The 20030-nt window shown below is 46.4% G+C and overlaps 1 protein-coding gene across 1 annotated transcript in view; it reads left to right on the top strand.

Annotated features, from left to right (window-relative positions):
- Nucleotides 1-20030, top strand: part of LOC105561112 — a 114816-nt gene that overhangs the window by 38618 nt on the left and 56168 nt on the right. Inside the window, exons 2-3 of the mRNA XM_012010809.1 lie at nucleotides 16441-16676; nucleotides 19149-19366. Coding sequence (XP_011866199.1) covers nucleotides 16441-16676; nucleotides 19149-19366 — 454 coding nt within the window. The remainder of the gene's footprint in view (nucleotides 1-16440; nucleotides 16677-19148; nucleotides 19367-20030) is intronic.

Below are 20030 nucleotides of genomic sequence, written 5' to 3' on the forward strand. Positions count from 1 at the left end.
CCTAATGACCTCGGTGATACGATAAGTCGCTAATTTACGTTAGCCGACGATATGGCCTGTCGTGGGTGGCCCGTCGTTCTACGACGGCACCGTATCTACATTCTCCCCCTGTTCGAGAAGCGAACAGATGCGCGACATGCTCGCGATTAATTAGCTAGGCTACGATATCGCCGAACGAAATCGGCGGTATCTCTCGGTCACGCTTTTCGGGATGTGGCCACGACACGGGGAGCTTCTCTTAGACGAGAAGAGTAATTTTTCTTTGAAAAAAAAAATGACACTTTACCTTCTGATTTTACGGAGAGACCGATATGGTTACCGCATGTCTAATTAGGGTTGGCGCAACCCCAATAAATAGTAATATTTGCGACAGTTTACTTGCCAGTGAATGTTACAATACAAAACAATAAATAGATGCCCCTACTATTTATACGGCAACATTTTTATTTTAGTTACTCTCGCCTTAGCCGGTCTTTCCGCGTTGAATTTAATTCTTTCAAACAATCGTCTACGAAGATTATATTCTACCAGGAAAACCATTAAGAAAATTATTGTGGTGCCACGTCTCATAAGTCATATGCTGTGAAATATTGGCAATCAAAGCAGATAAGCCGGATTCTTTTCTTTTGGAAGAGCTTACTTCTCCATCATGTCGTTCTAATTAGACAATTAATGATAATTGCGACAGATCTAAGAGTCGCGAGTGGGAATGCTGAAATTATAAAGGAAACCGGTATTCAACTGCCGTTACGTATTTTGTCTATGGACGCGTATTATGACTTCGTTAAGGGCCCCTTTAAGAAGATATCCCAACACCTTGACGCTACGGATAAAAATCACCGGACGTGAAAGACACACGCTGTACCGTTCGGCATTATTTATCCTCGCGCACGTAGACAAGGCTCTCCGCAGGGCTGCGAGTCGCGGCGCGCGATCGCTCGCGAAGCCACATCAATTGTGATCGGGCCGCGTGCGCTGACGAAGCGAAATATATACTCGCTGGCGACGCGAAATACGCGCGATCCGCGCGAGGTGGCCGCGCGAGCGTATGACCGTCGGGAGTTATCCAGGGTCACATAACCGTTTTCTGATGACACTCGGTGAGTAATACATCACTCGAAATGATGCGTGCTGACGAGCACACACGCGGCCAGCCTTTGCCGCCGCTCTCTATATAAGGATCATCCACTCGCGCGTATCATTAACTTTGCAGAGGTCGCAGGTCCTTCGGCGACGTTCACCGACGTTCGAGCGGCGGTGCGCGTAGCGTTTTCCCGTGTCAACTAGGAATTTATACGCGCAATATATCCAGCCTGTAATCAGCGATCGCGCGGACGCGAATTTATAACAAGGACGCAGGAAAAAGGACGAGGGGCAAATTATCACATACGTAAAACGCTTGACTCTTTTATTAACAATAGTTCATACATTTTTCCGTTCCTACGACCAGAAATTGCGTTTGCGCGATCATAGAGGAAGGTCCCTTTTATCACGCGATAAGTTCCTAATACGTGGTAGGGTCAAAAAGTTCCCGGAATTGGTTAATAAAAATTTATTGAAAGTATGTATAACATTTTTACCTTACTTTCCTTCAAAATACTCTCCTCCTGCATCAACACACTTATTCCACCGTTCATACAATTGTTGGAAACACTCCTGAAAGCCGTTTTTCGAAAGTTCTTTCAGCCGCTTCGTCGCATTTTCAATCACTTCTGACGAATCTGCAAAACGCTGTCCCTTCAATGTCATTTTCAGCCGTGGAAACAGGTAAAAATCCGGTGGTGCAAGATCAGGAGAATATGGAGGGTGTTCCAGAGTGGTAACATTGTTCTTGGCAAGGTATTGTTTCACCAAGAAAACAAAAATTTCGCTTGGACAGAAGCCGGGGTAAAGTTGGAGGTGTTTTTTGATTACCAGGGTTTGATTCATTATGAATTTATTCCTGGAGGGCAAACAGTCAATAAAGAATTTTACACAGAGATCTTAAAACGGTTACGAGATGCAATTCGACGAAAACGACCTGAACGGGCAGGGAATGATTGGTTTTTGTTGCATGACAATGCCCCGTCACATCGATCCGAAATGGTGAAGCAATACCTTGCCAAGAACAATGTTACCACTCTGGAACACCCTCCATATTCTCCTGATCTTGCACCACCGGATTGTTACCTGTTTCCACGGCTGAAAATGACATTTAAGGGACGTTTTGCAGATTCGTCAGAAGTGATTGAAAATGCGACGAAGCGGCTGAAAGAACTCTCGAAAAACGGCTTTCAGGAGTGTTTCCAACAGTTGCATGAACTGTGGAATAAGTGTCTAGATGCAGGAGGGGAGTATTTTGAAGGAAAATAAGGTAAAAATGTTATACATACTTTCAATAAATTTTTATTAACCAATTCCGGGAACTTTTTGACCCTACCACGTATACGATAGCGGAGTTCAAGGGGGTAACCACTAGCTAAAATGTCCCACCGATTACACGGTTTCATCTAATTGCAATTAATTTCCTTATGTGCGCGTTTAAAAATATGTCACGTTGTCAAACCTCAAAGCCGTTAAATTTCCTCAAAATATATTCTTCTTATTTTACTAAGAAGTATTTGCTTGTAGAGGTAATTTTAGTTAAGATTGTAGTATCCGGTCACGTGTTTCCTTCCCACTTTTCCCATTAATCTAACCGTGGTCTTAACGAAAAGTAATTTTGTATTTACTGCTTATTGTTCCAAATTTGCGCGCAATGGTGTATCAGCTCGCTGTTGTTCTAACAACTACTTCAGTCTTATTATAAAAAGAATACGCGCTTATAGGCGTGAACTATGATATATATTTGGATATTTACTGAAAGAAGTTATTTTGGAAAATGAAGACAAGCTGAGAAAATGTTCAAATTTAATATTTGTTGTCTAACAAGTGAAGAAACTTGAAAATGAAGACAAAACGATTACACGGGGATTTCGTAAGGGTTTCATAATGATTTGGGAGACACTGTCCCACGATTACATCAAGTGGTTAGCCCCTTGGCGGAGTTGCTACTAAATTAATAGGCATCATCCGTTGGTTCCATCGTGAATTTATTGCCCTTGGAGCGAAATCTGTTTAGTGGGAAATGCATTGTTAGATCGTGCAATCGTCATGAAAAAAGATCTCTGATTGAATTTCGTTGAAAGCCTGCTGTCTCGTAATAGGGGATTTCCCCTCTGTATTCTATGTTAATTAGCGGTTACAAAGATAACGATTTATCGCGCCCTGTTGATAAAAATATGCCAAAAAATGGCGTACTCGCGAGGTACGTTCAAGATACGTTGCTCAGTAGAGCTCGCGGATATGTCTCGCGTTCTGCACGAGGGAGAAAACGGGAGTTAGAGATGACAGAGAAGGACACCGGATAGAATCAGGTACGTGGGTCGGGCAGAGGCCAGGCTCAGACCGCGACGAGTCACCTGCGGTGTGACCGATGCGAGCCGTCAGCGAACGCGCTCGCTATCATCTCACCGAGTCCCTGGCCTTCTTCGTCATCGTGCCTAATGCTAACTGCTCGCCGGGACTCGGTAGCGTACAGTCCTCCGCAAGAGTCTCCGGGGCCTCTTGGACCGTCGTTTCGTAAAGCAGCAGACTCCGTAACGCCCGAAGGACGACGGCTGTACCGAGGGATACGTTAACGGTATATCAATGAACAATGCGTTTAAAAATACGCTGATTTATTCCGCGACCACTCGTCCCAATCTTGTTTTGCGAAACCACGTTGCGTTTTTGCGGCTCGCAATGAAGTGATTTAGGCTCTTGAAACGCGGATGCCGTTCGCGCGTTTCCTCAAGTTTTTTCCTCGAATGACGCGATGATTATACGCGAAAAAAAAATGGCCCGTGCTAATTGCCGCTCGTACGGCAGTAGTCAAGCTCGCCGCTACCCGCCGGCAACCTGTTGAGCTTCATTGTCGAGATGTTCCGTTCTTCCAGTCACCTGCGCCACGTGGCAATTAGCGGCATGTACATGCGGCTGAGAGAGGAAAAATCGAACTGATGATGCTGCGAGAGCGCGTTAATTAACGGCCGTAATCGCTCGCGATAAGGTCGATTATCGCCGCTAGACTCGCGCGTTTCGTCGCATCGCATAATTAACTTTGACTCCGTAGCCTCTGCAAATCGATTGCATTTAACCGTTTATCCTTCAGCCTCATTACGACTCCGCTCCTCCGTAGCATTTTCTTCCTGCGTTTGTCAAAACACTTCTGAGGAGTGACGAGGATTTACTAGCCTTGTTATTTGTTACCCATCTATTTGTCAATAACTTGTTACGTTAATTCCCCGTGTGCGCCTCGTTCATCCGCCATATGGCGGAGATGCCATCTCCGCGAGCGAAAATGGAAAGCGCGATAGGGAACTCGTTTATCGATGCCACGGTAAGTTATGCGCGAGGCTCGACCTTTGATCGAGTAAAGTACTCGCTTCCAGTCCGTCGCTTCTTTTTTTTTTTGTTCCTCTATCGTCACGCTCTGACCTTCTCGGTGGCTTCGCAGGTGAGATAATGTAACACTAATCGCGCGCGTGCTCGCTTGTATTTTATCTGCGCCGGACCCGTCACGTGTGTTTTACCGAAAACACGTTCGTGCGATCGTACCTTCAGGCGCGCCCCGACTTCAATCGGTTATCCGAAATTCACGGCATCAATATCGCGCGAAGACGACCGCTAAAAGTAATAGACACGTATTCTCGCGACATTCTTGCCACGCGTACTCGCAATTTTGCACAATCTTTCTCGAGAGATTGAAACTCTCGCGTAGAGGAGACTTTTACATTTTATTTTGCACAACGTAGCGGGAAGCGGGACACGCAAAAGTTAACAGCAGCGCGAGTTGTCGCAAGAGATGACTCGTGGTCAGCACTCGACCTTTGGTCGGCTTACGTACCCGACTTCTTCCTTCCTTCGTTTATCCTTCGTCCGCGCGTGCTTCCTTCTCTTCGCCTTCCTCCCACATCTTTCGCGACCGACTCGGCGACTCGCTCGCTCGCTCGCTCGCTCGCGCGCGCGAGAGAGTCGTTCGCGCTAATCGCACCTCACGCACAAGGCGACGAGGTCACGGCGCTCTTTGTTTGTCATCCGCCCGCAACCTGCTTCGGTCTCTTGTTAAACGTACGTGTCCGGGAAGAAAAAAGACAGAGAGCTACGAAGAGAAACGGTGCCAGGACGTACGATGCAATGGAAGGTTTCCACCGCGTGTTCGACATGTAAATTCGATTTATCGCATGAGCGTTCTCTTCGTTATGAGAGAAAAACTAAGCAATCTTCTTGGCGCGCAAGGTAGATTTTCGTTTCTTACGTGAAACGACACAAATTCGCATTAAAAGAACGGGTTTAGAAAATTTTATTCGTCTTGTTTCTTTTTTTAACAGAGAGAATCGTACAAGTTTCTGACGTCTTGTGAAAAAAAAATCGTTCCGGTCGGTTCTCGAAAGTACCGCCGATTCGACGAGAATCACGTGGGTTACGCGTCGCTTCTGTGACGAAGTTGTGAGAGAGGAGAGAGAAGAGGAATGAAATTTAGAAGGAGGGGAACATTCTTCAAGATTTAAGGGGAAAATTTCCCTCTGAAAGGCTAACGCAGATGCGGGTGCGCTTGAAAGAATGCGCGGCACCGAGAGAACGTCGATCGAGCGAATGAGGAACGTGGAACACAAAGTTCACGACAACGGGGACGACGGCGGCGACGGTGAAGCTGAAGAGGTGTCCGAGAGGACTCGGTGGAATGACCCCGCGGATCGTATTGTAAGCGCGTACGTGTCCCTCGCGGAGGGTAACATATGCGTGATGGCCTGCGAAAGCTACGTCACGCAGGAACGCACCTCAACTCCCTCTCTCTCTTCTTTCTTCCTGTTCCTCTTGCCCCTTTGCTCGACAGCGTGCTCTCTTCTCGAGCGTCCCTCTGTCTTTCTTGCTCCCACGGGGTACGGAGGTCACCGCTCGCCCGTTGCCACCGGCGGAACAAGCGGCGAACCGCAGGAAGAATATCTTCTTCTTGTACCCCGAGCCCCTGGGTCCCCGTCGGACGCTCCGTCTTGGAAGGAAACGCGAGAACCAGATAGAAATTCAGCGAATCGCGGGGAAGAATCAGCGATCCGGTCCTCTATATTCTTCATATCTGACTGCTCGCGGAGGAATCTTTTCAGAGTTGTTTTTTTTTTGGTCGAGCGAACACCCGCGAGGAAATCGTGAGAATTTGAATTATTTAGTTAGAACAAAAAGTAGAAATGTTAACGCGGACTCCAAATGGAGTCTCAATCCAAGCTGAGATTATATCGAATATCAAAGCGGCAGTTTTCAAGAAACGTCGCTCTACGCATATAAATTAATGCCAGCGCGTACCCATCTGCCGTCCTCTCGATACGAGTCTTCGTGTCGCGCAACCTGACCCGCTTACAGGTGCGCGACCCTGACGGACGCACAGTGTCACCATCGCCGCGACGTCTTGGCGAGCGACCATAAAAGACCGTGCACCGCGCATCAAGGAAGACAGAAAGAAGGGGGGGAGAGAACGTATAGGCGGGGATCGTAAAAACAGAAGATAAAAGGTGCAGTGTAATACGTGCGCATACGTGACTGTCCGTGGAAATCGCGTTGAAAATTTTCTGGTCGTGAAATAAGCATTTGTACGAGGCAACAAATAGAAATGACGTACGCGCAGATACCGATTCCCCCGGAGAAGTTGTTGAAGGAAGCACGTCTTCCGCCGTTTCACGCGAAATGCAATCGCACGCGGAACGGAAAATTATCCGTCACGAGTCCTGGCGCCGCCCCCGTTGCTTTTCGAGCGGATTTCCTTTCGCGTGAAGCGGAAGGAAAAAGAAACGGCAGGAAGGCGTAGGATGACGGGGAGAGGCCGAGAGGGATGAATCTATAAATCATGCCGAGCGGCGTGGTACGCGCGGAAACGCGTTGAATGGCGAGGGGAAGAGGGTCTGAAGAGGAGTCTGAAAAGCGGCGCGCCGTTGCACGCAGCGAATGCCCCGGCGAGTACAACGGGAGCTAATTAGTTGCAGGAATGCGTCGGCGCGCAGGTATCGCGTTCCTGCGTAAAGTCGAACACGCGGTGACTCCTAATAAGACGCAATCGTATCGACGTCACGCGACCTTCGGGCCATGGCGAGTCCAGCTAGCCGTTGCTGGTGCGCCGCCAGCTACTTACGTTACTGGTTATAAATCGCCACGTCCTCCCGCGCCTCCCGAGAGAGGTGCCGTCGGCTAATAAACGCCTGCGCCTCATGTGAACGCCATTGTGCCTCGCGAGAGGCCTCCCACCTGAAACAGCTGTTTCGACCATTCTCCGCGCGACCAAGGTTACGCATCGAAGGGACAAAGGCGGCGGTTTCACTAGGAGCCGTTGCCGATCGAACGAGAGGAAAAGTTCTCGCCGACACGTTACAATAGGATAATTCATCTCTCGGGATCCTCGGATGCGTCGGACTCTGTCGCTCGGCGGTTCGCGATACCTTCTCCGCGTCTAGGACGCGCACGGAGGTAAAATTTAATAGGTCGTCCTCGGGCAAACGGCCGAACGACGCGTCTGGAATTTCACGCGCGTCACGTAACGACTGACCATTCACGTCCTTGTCCTTGGTTACATGTCGTACCGCAAGATCCAATTCCGCCTCGCAACGAGCACGCCTTCTCCCCCTGGACACCTTCCACCAAGGTGTCGTCTTGATATCCTGAGGCATCCTCGCGTATAAAACCGCCAACGAGATCGCGCGCGGCCGCGGCGCATACGCGTACACGCGCGTAGGTGTACGCACGCGTTCACACACGTGGTCGCGTGCATAGACGGAGCGAGGAGCGTGTGCGGCGCGGTCGCTACTACATTATGCATTAGTCATGATTACAAAGTAAGTGGCGAGCTCGTAGCGCGTCTGCAGTAATGACGGCGTATTTGCGGTGCTTATGATTTTCCACTTGAAATGGGCATAACCCGCTTTAATGGCGCGCAAGGCGGCCCTCCCGCTCGCGCATAACTTACGGCGGGTTTACAGGCGGCCGGAGAGGAGAGAGATCCAGCAACGGCCGCGTGGTTGCTGACGGCGTTGATCGTGTTAACGCCGCGACAGTAATCTCTTCCTGCCTCTTCTCGGTCTTTCGCGCTCTCTCGGCCATGTATTCGCGCGCGCGCGCGCGCCGATCCGGCCTTTAAAGGTCGTCATGGACAGTAGGTATTAGCCTTCTGTCGCGGTGTGTCTTACGCGGAATTAATTGTCGAGGACCGAGCCAGTGCGATGAAAATATCACTTTTTAAAAGCACTCGTCTATACGGAATTTTCTCTTAAAACTTGAAACCCTGAAAATCATGTAATCGTGGGACAACATGGCATTTTCAAGACCCTCGTAAGAATTTTTTTGAAATTTTACCATACATTCTACTAGTAAAATGCATACCAAGTATAATTACTGGTAAAATGTATGGTAAAGTTTCAAAAAACCATCATAAAACTGTGTTGAAATGCCGTGTTGTCCCACAATTACAATATTTTCAGGATGAAATTTACCCTGAAAATCGTGTAATCGTGGGACAACGTAGCACTTTTGAACATCTTTATGAGAGGTTTTTGAAAGTTTACCATACATTTTACTAGTAAAATTTCACAAAACTCCCATAAAATTCTTCGAAATGCCACGTTGTCCCACGATTACGTGATTTCCAGGATAAATTGTAGGAATATCCGTGTACTTAATTTTCTCTGGGCCAACTTGTGATAATTCATTACCTTATTTGTGTAAAGTTATTTCATTTTTTAAGACAAATGTATGCGATCTTATTTTCTTCGATGGTGTAATACGGAGGAGCAAAGATGTTCGTTTCAAGAACTTTTTACTAATAGGCATTTACTGTGAAGTGACTACGATTTAAATTGTCTTGTCGCGTAATCAGTTAGTAATCAACTTTCGGCGAATTTAGAAAAGTTACGATCCAGGCAATAATTGTCCATAGCGACCGCATCAGCGGTGCTTGCTATCGTTATAGCTGTTCTGGTCTCCTCTCGAGTCATCATTCGCGACCTTTAGAGGCCGTTGAAGTCAATTACAATTATCGTTATCTACTACGAGCAATAAACTAGACGACGATAAATCGTTGCAGTAAACCGGTGATAATTAATGACGATAGTAACGGACAATACGTCACGTGTGTCACGATCACGGTCTTACATACAGGTCTGGAAACTCGAGTAGTGGGGGTAGTGCTCAGTTTTAAGTCAAAATTAGTTCGCCCTGTGTGTCGCTGCTATCGGCCAGTGCAAGACTCTAACCTTGACTGCGTTCGGGTAGATATAATTTTACAGATTTATACATACTTTTAGATAGTTCGGGACTATGCAAGAATTCGTCATTATGGACTATCCAAGACAATTCGTTGGAATGTATACCGAGCCATGCACTAACGTTGAGTTTAATGGTTATGTTTCCACTTTTACAACACTTTGCGATAACAGCGACACGCTGGTGACAAGATTGTGCACTAAAAATGGCTTAAATTTTGGCACACCCCCACCACCAAAATTTGCCTGAGTTTCCAGACCTGTATGTAAGACCGTGGTCACGATCTTGCATTGCTTTTCGGAAGAGCGATAGCTGTTATGTTTTCCGAACAAGTTTTGTATCGCGTTTATGTTATCACAAAACCAGGGTTGGAAAGTTACTTTATAAAAGTATCTAGTTACAGACTCGGCACGATCGCCAGGAGATGATTCGCGCGCGGCGGAAAAATCGCATCGTCCTTCGTTGAACGTCCACGCGAGGCCGCGGAGGAAAAGTCGGGCGAGCGAAAAAGAGGAGGGCAAAAACGGGGACCGCTTCTCGGAGATTCCTCGTTGCGGTAGCCCGTAATGACGGGCTGCGAGCCGCGCGACGCGTAGAACCGGGTTTGATCGTTCATTAAGCGTCGGGCCGACCCCGGATGCGGACGTGCGCGTCCGTACGACGTGCGTACGCGCGTACACTTCACGCATATGCGCACGCGGAGGGAACCGGCTCGCTTCGCTCCGGCAAAGTGAATGTAACTACTCGCGGCCAGCCTCGCCGGGGCCGGGTGCGAACGGAAGAAACGACCGCGCATGTGCGCCCGCATCCGGCTTTCAGCGGGCCGATCGAAAAGCCGTGGGATTCGATCTGTCGTTGTTGCGATAATAAAGGAAGAGGAGCGTGAAGGGGCGTTGAGCAACGACGACTACACCGTAAGGGTCGGATGCTAAATTCTTTACTCTAAAATTTTATTCGCGTAACAAAGAGCAGTGCTCTTTGCAAACGGCAATTTTTACAGCTCTCTGAAAGCCAATCAGTGGATTATCACTGAAATCGTATCGGTAAATAGTCACTGATTTCCGGTTATAAGTATACCATTGCAATTTTCAATAGTATGCTTATAACTGCAAATCAGTGACTATTCGCTGTTCCCATTGATTTTTAAAGAGAACGCTTGTTAGTCAATAATACCATAGTACAACTAGTAGGCCCACTCCGTCATTTGTTTCGTTTTGCGTCGATCCCTCCTGCGTATCCGACATTGCTCTGGGCAGACCAATGAGAGAAAAGTCGTATGTGGGGTAGTGTGGCTTTGACGAGTACGTGTAAACACACTGAGAAAAGAGTCTTTGAAAATTTATTTGTGGCATATAATGTTTATTTTACTAAAATAAACATTATATGCCACAAATAAATTTTCAAAGACTCTTTTTTCTCAGTGCACACTCGTCGCTGGACCCGTCCTGCCCGGGTGTATCCCGGAATACCACGTGACCGGGACCGCGAAGATCAAAGGGGCCGGCAGAGAGTGGATCTACTAGTTACACTACGATAATACTATGGCCCATATTCTGCGTCCTCTCTTATCGATAAAAGCTCCCGTGAAAGAGTCTTTCAGCCCATAAGGATCCTTCAATACCAATTTTAGTGGCACTTTTAGCGATAAAAGAGGATTCGGAGCGTGGACCTATGTCTATACGCGATAAAGCAATTTTACATCCATTAAGGGGATGCTGGAGTGGTTTGATTTACCGACAGAGTCGGATACCGTTTTTGCGTTTGTAAATCTTATTATTTGCATTTATGTACAAACTAATACCAGACCCAAGTGTAGAATGCATAGTAGAACATTTTCATATAAAAAACATTGAGGTTTGAAGTCTAATTCGTATCGCATTATGTATTGCAATATTTGTAATACATAATGCGATACGAATTAGACTTCAAATCTCAATGTTTTTTATATGAAAATGTTCTACTATGCATTCTACACTTGGGTCTGGTATTAGTTTGTACATAAATGCTACATAATTATTTTCATTTGTATCTATAATATGACATATTGAGGTTACGTATCTTTACAAACCTCCAAAAACTGTATGCGACTCTGTCGGTAAATCAAACCACTCCAGCATCCCCTTAAATCCTATTGATGTAATTTAGCGCACTGTCGCCAGTCGGTTTTTTTTCGTCCGCATTTCGACTTGCCCGTGTCAAAATGCGCCAGTCCACGCGTATTCACGCGTATGAGAACTCGCTGACGGATCTTTAGGTCACTCGTCGAACAATGCTTTCGCACGGAAGCGTCGCATTGTCACTTTCCGCTGTGTCGGAAATGGATGCTGGATCGATCCACATATCGCGCGGCGCGTTACGCAATTTCCCGGTTCGCCTCTAATCTCGCCCGTGGGATCGTGGAAAAATTCCCAGCTCGGTGAAATTTCTTTAAGTCTTAACGCGCAGGAATAATTAACAGCGACCCGGCGGAGAGGGCCGCCGGCTTGATTCCCGTCGCGGCGGCACCTCGCGCGCGACCTCGAGGGTCAATTCGTTTTAGTCGCGGTCGCGCTGGATAATTTATGACTATACTGTGCGCGATTGCTATGAGTTCCTGGTGTCCCATCCCGATGTCTTCCGATGGCTTTCTTTCTCGCGGAAACCTGTCTCGCTCGGGAACGAAATAGTTAACCAGGCAGCGCTTCGGCTAAAACCGGTAAATTACACGCGTGTCTCGGGATACGCGATATATCGGATGAAATCGCAGACGCGAGCTACCGTTTTTGCGTGCCAAGGCAACAACGGCTTGTCATCGCTTTCTTTCCCACGCACGTTTTCCACGTTACACTTTCCGTATTTCTTCTGCTGACTGTGCGCCGCGTGGAATTAAAAGTACTAACGTGACGAATAGAAAAGGGAATTTTGCATTTTGTCTGCGATCTTTTGGACTTTGAACCGCTCAGTCGTACTGTCACCCGGACGTCCAGGTGTCGCGGTGCAGGCCTCGCGCTTACGTACCGGTGAATACCTCGAAGTGCGCGGGCCTCACGGAGCGGGTGTTATCGCGGGAGATACGTGCGCTGCACGTTAGTTCGTTTTAACACGTCGTTACGATATTTCACACTCGGACCTTGCGTAGTTCTCAGTATTCACTGTAGGTATTTCGCTGCTGCTAACCTCCCTCGTTCGCATGCAGCAAACTCCTTCTGGCCCACTCTTCAAAGCGTATTATTTATTGCGAACTACTCGGCTGTAAAATTTTCAGACGTCAGGCACGGTACAATGCGGTTAGAAATGCCTATATTGACGCCAGTTTCAAAAAGGAAAAAAAACGAGATAAATGTTAATTCGAGCCTCTTGAAACGAAACCCTTCATCTTCTCAACTCGCGTTTGATGATTTAAATAATTCATAACATAATAACCACCGATGATTGTTGGATGATACTTGAACAAGGAACCTCGCTCACATATTACAAGTAACATTATAATAATATTTCACTCTTCACGTGTGTTAAAATATCTGTAATCTTAAAAAATCATTTTATATAAGTAAATCTAGTGATATATTGTTGTAGGGACAATGACACGCTGAGGACTGAGACATGACTAAGTAGAGTTGAAACGTTCATAGATAATTAGCTAATCATAGATACCAGAAATGCGTAACCATTTGTGTTATCGTTACAAGTTAGGTAACTGTAAAATTGTATAATGCTAAACATTGTAATATGAGTGACTTAAACTCTTTTAAAACTGAATTTTTCATGTTTTATTGACAATTAATTACTTGTATTATTATTGGCCTTATACTCTTTGTTACTTCACAAAATAATTCAATGGTCCGACTTTTGCAGAAAATGCTCATTGCACTGCTAACTTTAGCATATTGTTTTATAATATATTTAAGTTTGCTTCTGACAAAATCGCGTGATTACGAAGTGGCGCTTTTCTTGTGCGTGTCTGCGTCTCTCAGTTCGGTTTTTAACTAATTTCGTGAACGATGCAGCTGCACAGCATTTTTCGCATGATTATGTAAATGTCGTCAAGCCGAAGTTAGACAATAAAACGCGAACGATCTGTAAACAGCGACTCCCTGCCTTGGAAGTTGCTGAAGTGTCGTTACGATATTTGTCGTACGTGCCATTGAAACGCTACTGCCAACATAAATGTCGCCGAAAAGCGTGAGAAATCGCGAGGAAAAAATCCTGTTACGCGGAAATTATAGGAAATCGTCTGTCAAGAGACGCTGAGGCAGTGCTCAGTATATGCCTCCGCATTCCTATTAAACGGAAATTTATATCCGAGAAATTTTTGAGACTCGTGTTTCTTAGTACGTTACGATTTCGACAAATTTATTAAGTGCCAGTTACGCTTTTCATCAACATATATATTTTATATCCCCACCGTTTTATACTGCATAATTAATAGGGTACTATAAAGTCACTAGCAGTCCACAAATCACTGATCCGACGACACCATGGAAATTCATTAAAAACTGATGAAGTTGCGTGCCGAAAACCTCTCGCCGAGCGTGTCGCTTTAACGTATCGTTGTACCGTTTCTCGTTAGCGGCTGATCCGTCAGAAAACGAATGCGTACAATGTTTGTTGCCCGCATACTTTCCAATTTTATAACTATTTGGACATCATTTATGGCGCGGCACGTCGAAGGCATCTTCGAGCGCCTCGTCTCTCGGAGGGCGACGGTTTTCCTACTAGCAAACGGTGCCTAATGGAATTTTTATGGGCAGCTGTAAATATTTTAACTCGAAATAATGAAGACATTTGGCAGTGAGTGTCATAGAAGCGGCTTTTACGATTGCTACCCTCGGCCTGTATCCCACTCGACGCCGCGGAGCCGCTTCCACAACCGGATTGCAGGATACAGGCCCGATAGCAGCCGAGCGGTGCCCGCTGGAGGTGCTAACTCCACGCATTATAAAAATGATCGCACTGTCCGTTTGCGTACTTCCGATGCCGTCGGTTTTACTGCGGGGGCATTTGTGTGGGAACGATTAGCACTCGTTCTCCATTATCGCGGATACTCGGACCCAACTGAAAGCGCGGGGGGTACCGCTGACCAAAATCTTGTACACCAATTACTTCATTTTCTTAAAGATTAGTTTCTTCAAATTGCCAGTGTAATACCAAAATTCCATATTTATTCGACCACAGCTGGCCACATTTGTTAATTTCTCTGTCAGTGCAGAAGATTTCTTGCGAAAAGTATTACCTCAGCCAGGGTTTGAACTCGGACCTCCCTACACTCTAGGCGGGCGTCTCACCGATTCAACCACCGAGGCATCACGGAAAAAAAAGATTTGCTATGACAATCAAAAACCCTGCTAGTCTAGCAAATTTACCGCCGTAATATACGGACAGCCAGTTTGCTATGTTGCAGTAATCAAATCGCAAAGCTGCATAGGATTAGTAATTATATCTAATAAAATTTGATGTTACAGCATGGTAGATTTGTTAGTAGAGCAAAGACGATTCTTTACTACAACCAATGGAAAAAATAGCTTGGTACATGTAACTAACTTTTTTGCTGTTACATAAAAGAAAATTAGGTGTATTAATAAATCCTATTATAGCAAAATTATTAGTTACGCCAACAATTAAAATTAGGTAAAGTAATGCTCATTAAAACATTTACTCTACAATTATTATTGTGGCGATCGCAATATGCGATACTTGTCCTGGCTTCCACGCCTCCCTTTATACCCTACGAGACTGAATTTTGATTCCGAGTTTTTGGCCGACACCATGCGCGGCCTAGCGGCGGTCGGCGAACTACTCAGAGGCTGGTGCTAGCTACGTCTCGCACTTATTGTTAGCGAAAATGATTTGTTGCAGTAACTAAGATAATTTCAGCAAAAATCGATTTGTTTTATGAACAAAGTAACGATTGCTCTTACACACGACTTCTTTGCTGCATTAGCAAATTTACTTCTTTAAAACGTTTAATTTTGTTCAGCAAACTATAGATTTGTTGAATCAACTAAATCAGTTTTTTCCGTGATATGATGTTGTCTACGCGTCGATTTTTCGACTTAATTTTATTATCTTATTTTATCTATATAATGCCCAAACTAATGCCCAAAAAGTGCCCAGTGATGCCGCAAATCTGTACACGACAATGCCCTCAGCGGTTCCCCCCCTCGACTGAAAGTCTCGTGCACGCCGTGGAAGATGGTGAAAGTTTATTCTAATCACGCGAGAAATAATTGTTGGCCGACGAGATCGTCGCGTTGGGATTCTAATCGCGAGGGAGAGGCGTTGTAATGAAAATACCCGATCGCGCGGGATATGTGCGAAATGAAACGCAAAGTTCTCGCATCTCTCTTCCGGCATCGTTGCTGACACCGTTGCTGACACCGTTGCTGGCACCGTCGCTGCATTAATCGCGGCCGATCGTATCGGCCGGTGAATTCGGCGACACGCGGACGAGTTACTGCCTCCATAAAATTCCAGGCGTTTAACGATGACAAGAATTTATTGGATATGTTGGGTAGCCGCGGTGGACAGTGACCCCCCTTCCCCCCCTCCCCCGCCCCACCTCTCGATTCTCCCGTCGGTTCTCCGCAGCTTTACGCCGCTTTTCGGTCGCTTCTCGTCGGCAGATACGCGTCTCTGATCAAGGCAGAAGATAATGGCGCCAGGACGAGGCCATTTATTGAGCGTAAATCTCCCGTGGCAGTGGCAAGCGCCGCCACTGTGTGTAATCGCGTCCTATATGATTATCCCCCTTAGCTTCTTAATGTCTTTAATTCTAAAATTCCCAGTGTCGAAAGACGCCGTTTACGCCGCGCGACGTTAGCTTAAAAGCTTTACGACATGAAGCGCGAGGACCGTCGTCACGAGAGGGGACGAATGGCGGTTGAAATACGGCGAATTTATCTTCTCGTCAAAGATCCGAATTTAGAGTCGAATGTATATTCTGGCACGGGGAGGATCGTCGCTCGGTCGTTCGAGGTCTCTTAATGGCTTCTTAAAATCGTCACCGCGTCTCGTAGACGTGTGGCTTAATCCTTCGCGTATCATCCGATAAGATCGAGCGGGACGTATTAGGGACGAAGATCCGGAAACTCGTGCTCCCCCCCTTAATACCCTTTGGAAGCGGACCGAAATTTGAGATATCCCCTCGTGTTTCGTTTTCAGGTGAGGTGTCGGGCGAGAACGTGTCCGCGGGCACGGGACCACGTGGTGGCGACCGTGGAGAGGCGGCGGATTTAGGTACGCACACGGAAAACAACGACGGGGCCACCCTGGCAGCGAACACAGCGGTCGACGCCAGGGGGGGAAGCCCTCAGGGCGCCCATCTGTCCGGTGCGGCAACCCCCAGACCTCCGCGGGGTAGGAGGCGACAGAACCAGAATGGTCTCGACACTGCCCAAGTAAGTGCAACGTTTCGTTTTGTTATTGTATGATTGATACGTTTCAAATATCTGCACTTGAAATCGTGTTCGCCCCCTTTGCCTCTCATTGACCGGTTTCGAAAAAGTTCTACGGGATAAAATTTTGACACGGTACACGAAACTTCTGCGCACGTAGGCAAACACGACGTTCGCCTTACCGTATTGACGTAGCGTGACCGAACGTCGTCCGGAATTTTTATTTGTTCTTTTTCTCCTTCGTTGAGAAGGACGCGAGCTGCCGCGAGGACGCGGGATTTGTCGTACAAATTTTTCGAGAGTGAGAGAGAGAGAGACCCGCTTGGCTTCTTCCGTGAAGTGGAGTGTTTGAGCGTTCGCGTACCACTTCGGGACACGTGCGCCGGTCTCGGGAGATATCCTCGACGAGAGAGTCCATCGCTCCTGTAGCTCGAGCGGTAGCTGGTACACGTGTACACCGAGAGTCCCGTTCAAAGCCAGCCATGCAGCAACTATGTCAACCGCCTCGAAAGCCGCAGTGTCATCCCGCCGTTGACATTCGTCGACCCGCAGGACGCTTCTGTAAATGACTTGACCGAAAAAAGAAAGGAAAAAAAAAGTAGAGAGAGAGAGAAGTCTTTGATGGCTGCTTAGCGATGTTTAGAGCTGCGAGGAGAAAAAATTGATTACCATCGGTGAAAAGAATAGCCGGTCCGTGACGCGCGAGAATTTTTCGTGGTTCGGGTCCTCAGGCCGTACGAATACGAAGATCTCCGAAGAATAGTAGTAATAACTCGAGAAATTAATCTTCCGTACGCGCGGCGAGTTTTATCCTGACTTATTAACTTTCGGCATCGGGAATCCACTGGAGACGAGTTGAGAGAGTCGATGAATAAAAGTGTAGTCCTCTTCTCGTTTAGAATTATTGCAAGAGATGAGGAATGAGAGAAATGACGAATTTTTACAGTGCAACGAGAGAACGTCATGTATTTTATGTAATTCAATTTTTCGCGTAAAGTATTGTTGTTTCTTTATGCGAGGGAGAGAAACGCCGACCGCATTTGACTGCAAAATATTAATGTGTAGCGTATACGTTAATTATTTACTTGGTAACGGCTTGCATCGCTATCTTGGCGACCACTGCGATCGAGGGAAGACTTAACCACGCTGAAAGAAACGATTGGTTTAATTTCGAGGCTCTCTTGCTCGCGTGGTTGTCACGCCCTCGTGTAGTTTCACTATCGAAGCCTGGTCGCACGTATCGGTCGCGTATCGTCGAGTGAGAACCATTCGAAATGTAGGTATATATACGGGATCGTGCCCGCGCCGTGAGCCCGAAGCGGTCCCTTGTCAGGAAGAGGTCTGGAGGCGAGAAAGAGATTTACCGTGGCCTGCGCGCTGCGGTCTCCGGGCTGCGCTCTCGGGAACCCTATTCTACGCCAATCGACTCTCGTTCTTCTTAGTGTCACGGCGCGCTCTCTCGCCGCGAACGAAGAGGAGTCAACTCTTACGCCACGCGTTGCCTTCATTACCATATCTCAGATGCAATCTGTTCCCGGGAATTAATGCACCCGGGAATATTTCCTGCCGCCGCGGATCTCGCCCGAGACGTATCCGTGTGCGCACCAGCTGCCGATAAGCCTTTCTCCCGGTCGAAGGCGTGGTTTATCGGTTGATATCGGTCCCGCGGAGAACAATTTTTTTTTGTACACACGAATGAAACTCGTTCGTTAATGCTAATTAGTCGAGCCTGGATCTTGCTGAATTTGGTCCTGCCAACTTGAGAGAGCTCACCTGTGCTATTTTTCGATTGGTCAATCTGAATTCATCTTTTCAAACAAAAAGAAACAATCTTTTTAGTTCCAAGCGGAGAAGAATGTCGATGAGAGGCTAAAACGTTTCTTTTCTTTTAAAGATGCATTGTACTGCGGCCTTCAACGTTCAAACATGAAGCACGGCGGTAATAAAGATAGTAAAATTATCGTTACTGTGGATAAGAGGAAATAAGCCGTTCGCAGACGGTACTGAAGGCGACTTTACACGAAGACATTTAACATTCTCGAATATTACTAATTCTACTCCTCGTCTAATAAATAATATACGCGAACGCAACAATTAAAGTTTCAGTAGACGATTAATGAAATTTATAGCGGGATACTTCTTACGATGAAAGATGACAGAATGTTTTTCCCCCCCATGAAAAAGTATATATCCCAAAATAAATAATAGTTTAATTATAATAAAAAATTATATGTAAATCAAATTTTTTTAACTCGAACACGAAAGTGTTATTAATTTGTCCTTTCTGGCGTTAAACGAGGCACTGTTAGACATACTTTTATCACACCCGCCGCTCTCGCTTGCTGAAAATTAATACTTCCGTTTACTCGTTCTTTTTATTGTCGGCTAATTGCCCCGCATTCTCCTTCTTGTTATTGCATCCGGTTGCGCGCGGTGAGGTCTCGTTTAAAGAAGGGCAATCCTATCACGTTGCAGGTTAAAACGGAACGACTCACACCTGACAACAATTCGACGTCGTCGAGGAGCGTGACGCCTTCTTCGTCGAGTCACCCGGGTACGCCGCCAAATGCTACGCCCTTGGGGGGACCCGAGGGTCCACCCCATCATCTCAAGCACATGGAGCAGATGGGGCGAAACTATAGTGATTTCATGAGGAGTCTCGCCGCCAAATACAACAACGCCAACCCTAACGAGTATGTCTATCGCATTTTATCGATCACTTTTCATTACTCACAGTACTCACGGACGGCGCTTTAATTCGCAGAGAGTAAGCGTAAGAAGTAGTGGTAAGAAATAAAATTGATTTATTTCCTTACTCCTACTTCTTACTCCAGGCTTGTACTCCACGCATTGTAGACGACGCGTAACGTACTCTCGCATGAAACCGGTTGTCGTGTTGTACATTGACTTTTAACTTTGTACCATCCGACACATAGTTAGAAACAGATCAAATGACTACTTAATTGCGTAGTGAAGTGCTGAACACAGATTCTAGTTACGCGAGCCTTGGTATTTGAATAAGGTCCGACTCCTTAAGGGGATGCTGGAGTGACTCTGCACTTTTGCACCTTCCTAACCTAAAAACTGTCAGTTCGCGGAAACATTTGTATAATATGCAAATTAAATGACTTACGTGTACAGATCGAAAGCAGCTCGCTATTCCGGCCAAATGAAAGAATAATACGGCATCATTGAAACTAAGTTTATAAGTCCAATAAGAAATAATAGTGAGCAACACATACATACAGTACATGTAGTATATGTGTTGCTCACTATTATTTTTTATTAGACTTACAAACATAGTTTCAGTGATATCATATTGTTCTTTAATTTAGCCGGAATAGCAAGCTGCTTTCG

This window comes from Vollenhovia emeryi, unplaced genomic scaffold, assembly GCF_000949405.1.
Source record: "Vollenhovia emeryi isolate VEMERY1.0 unplaced genomic scaffold, V.emery_V1.0 DF939211.1, whole genome shotgun sequence".
Lineage (NCBI taxonomy): Eukaryota > Metazoa > Arthropoda > Insecta > Hymenoptera > Formicidae > Vollenhovia > Vollenhovia emeryi.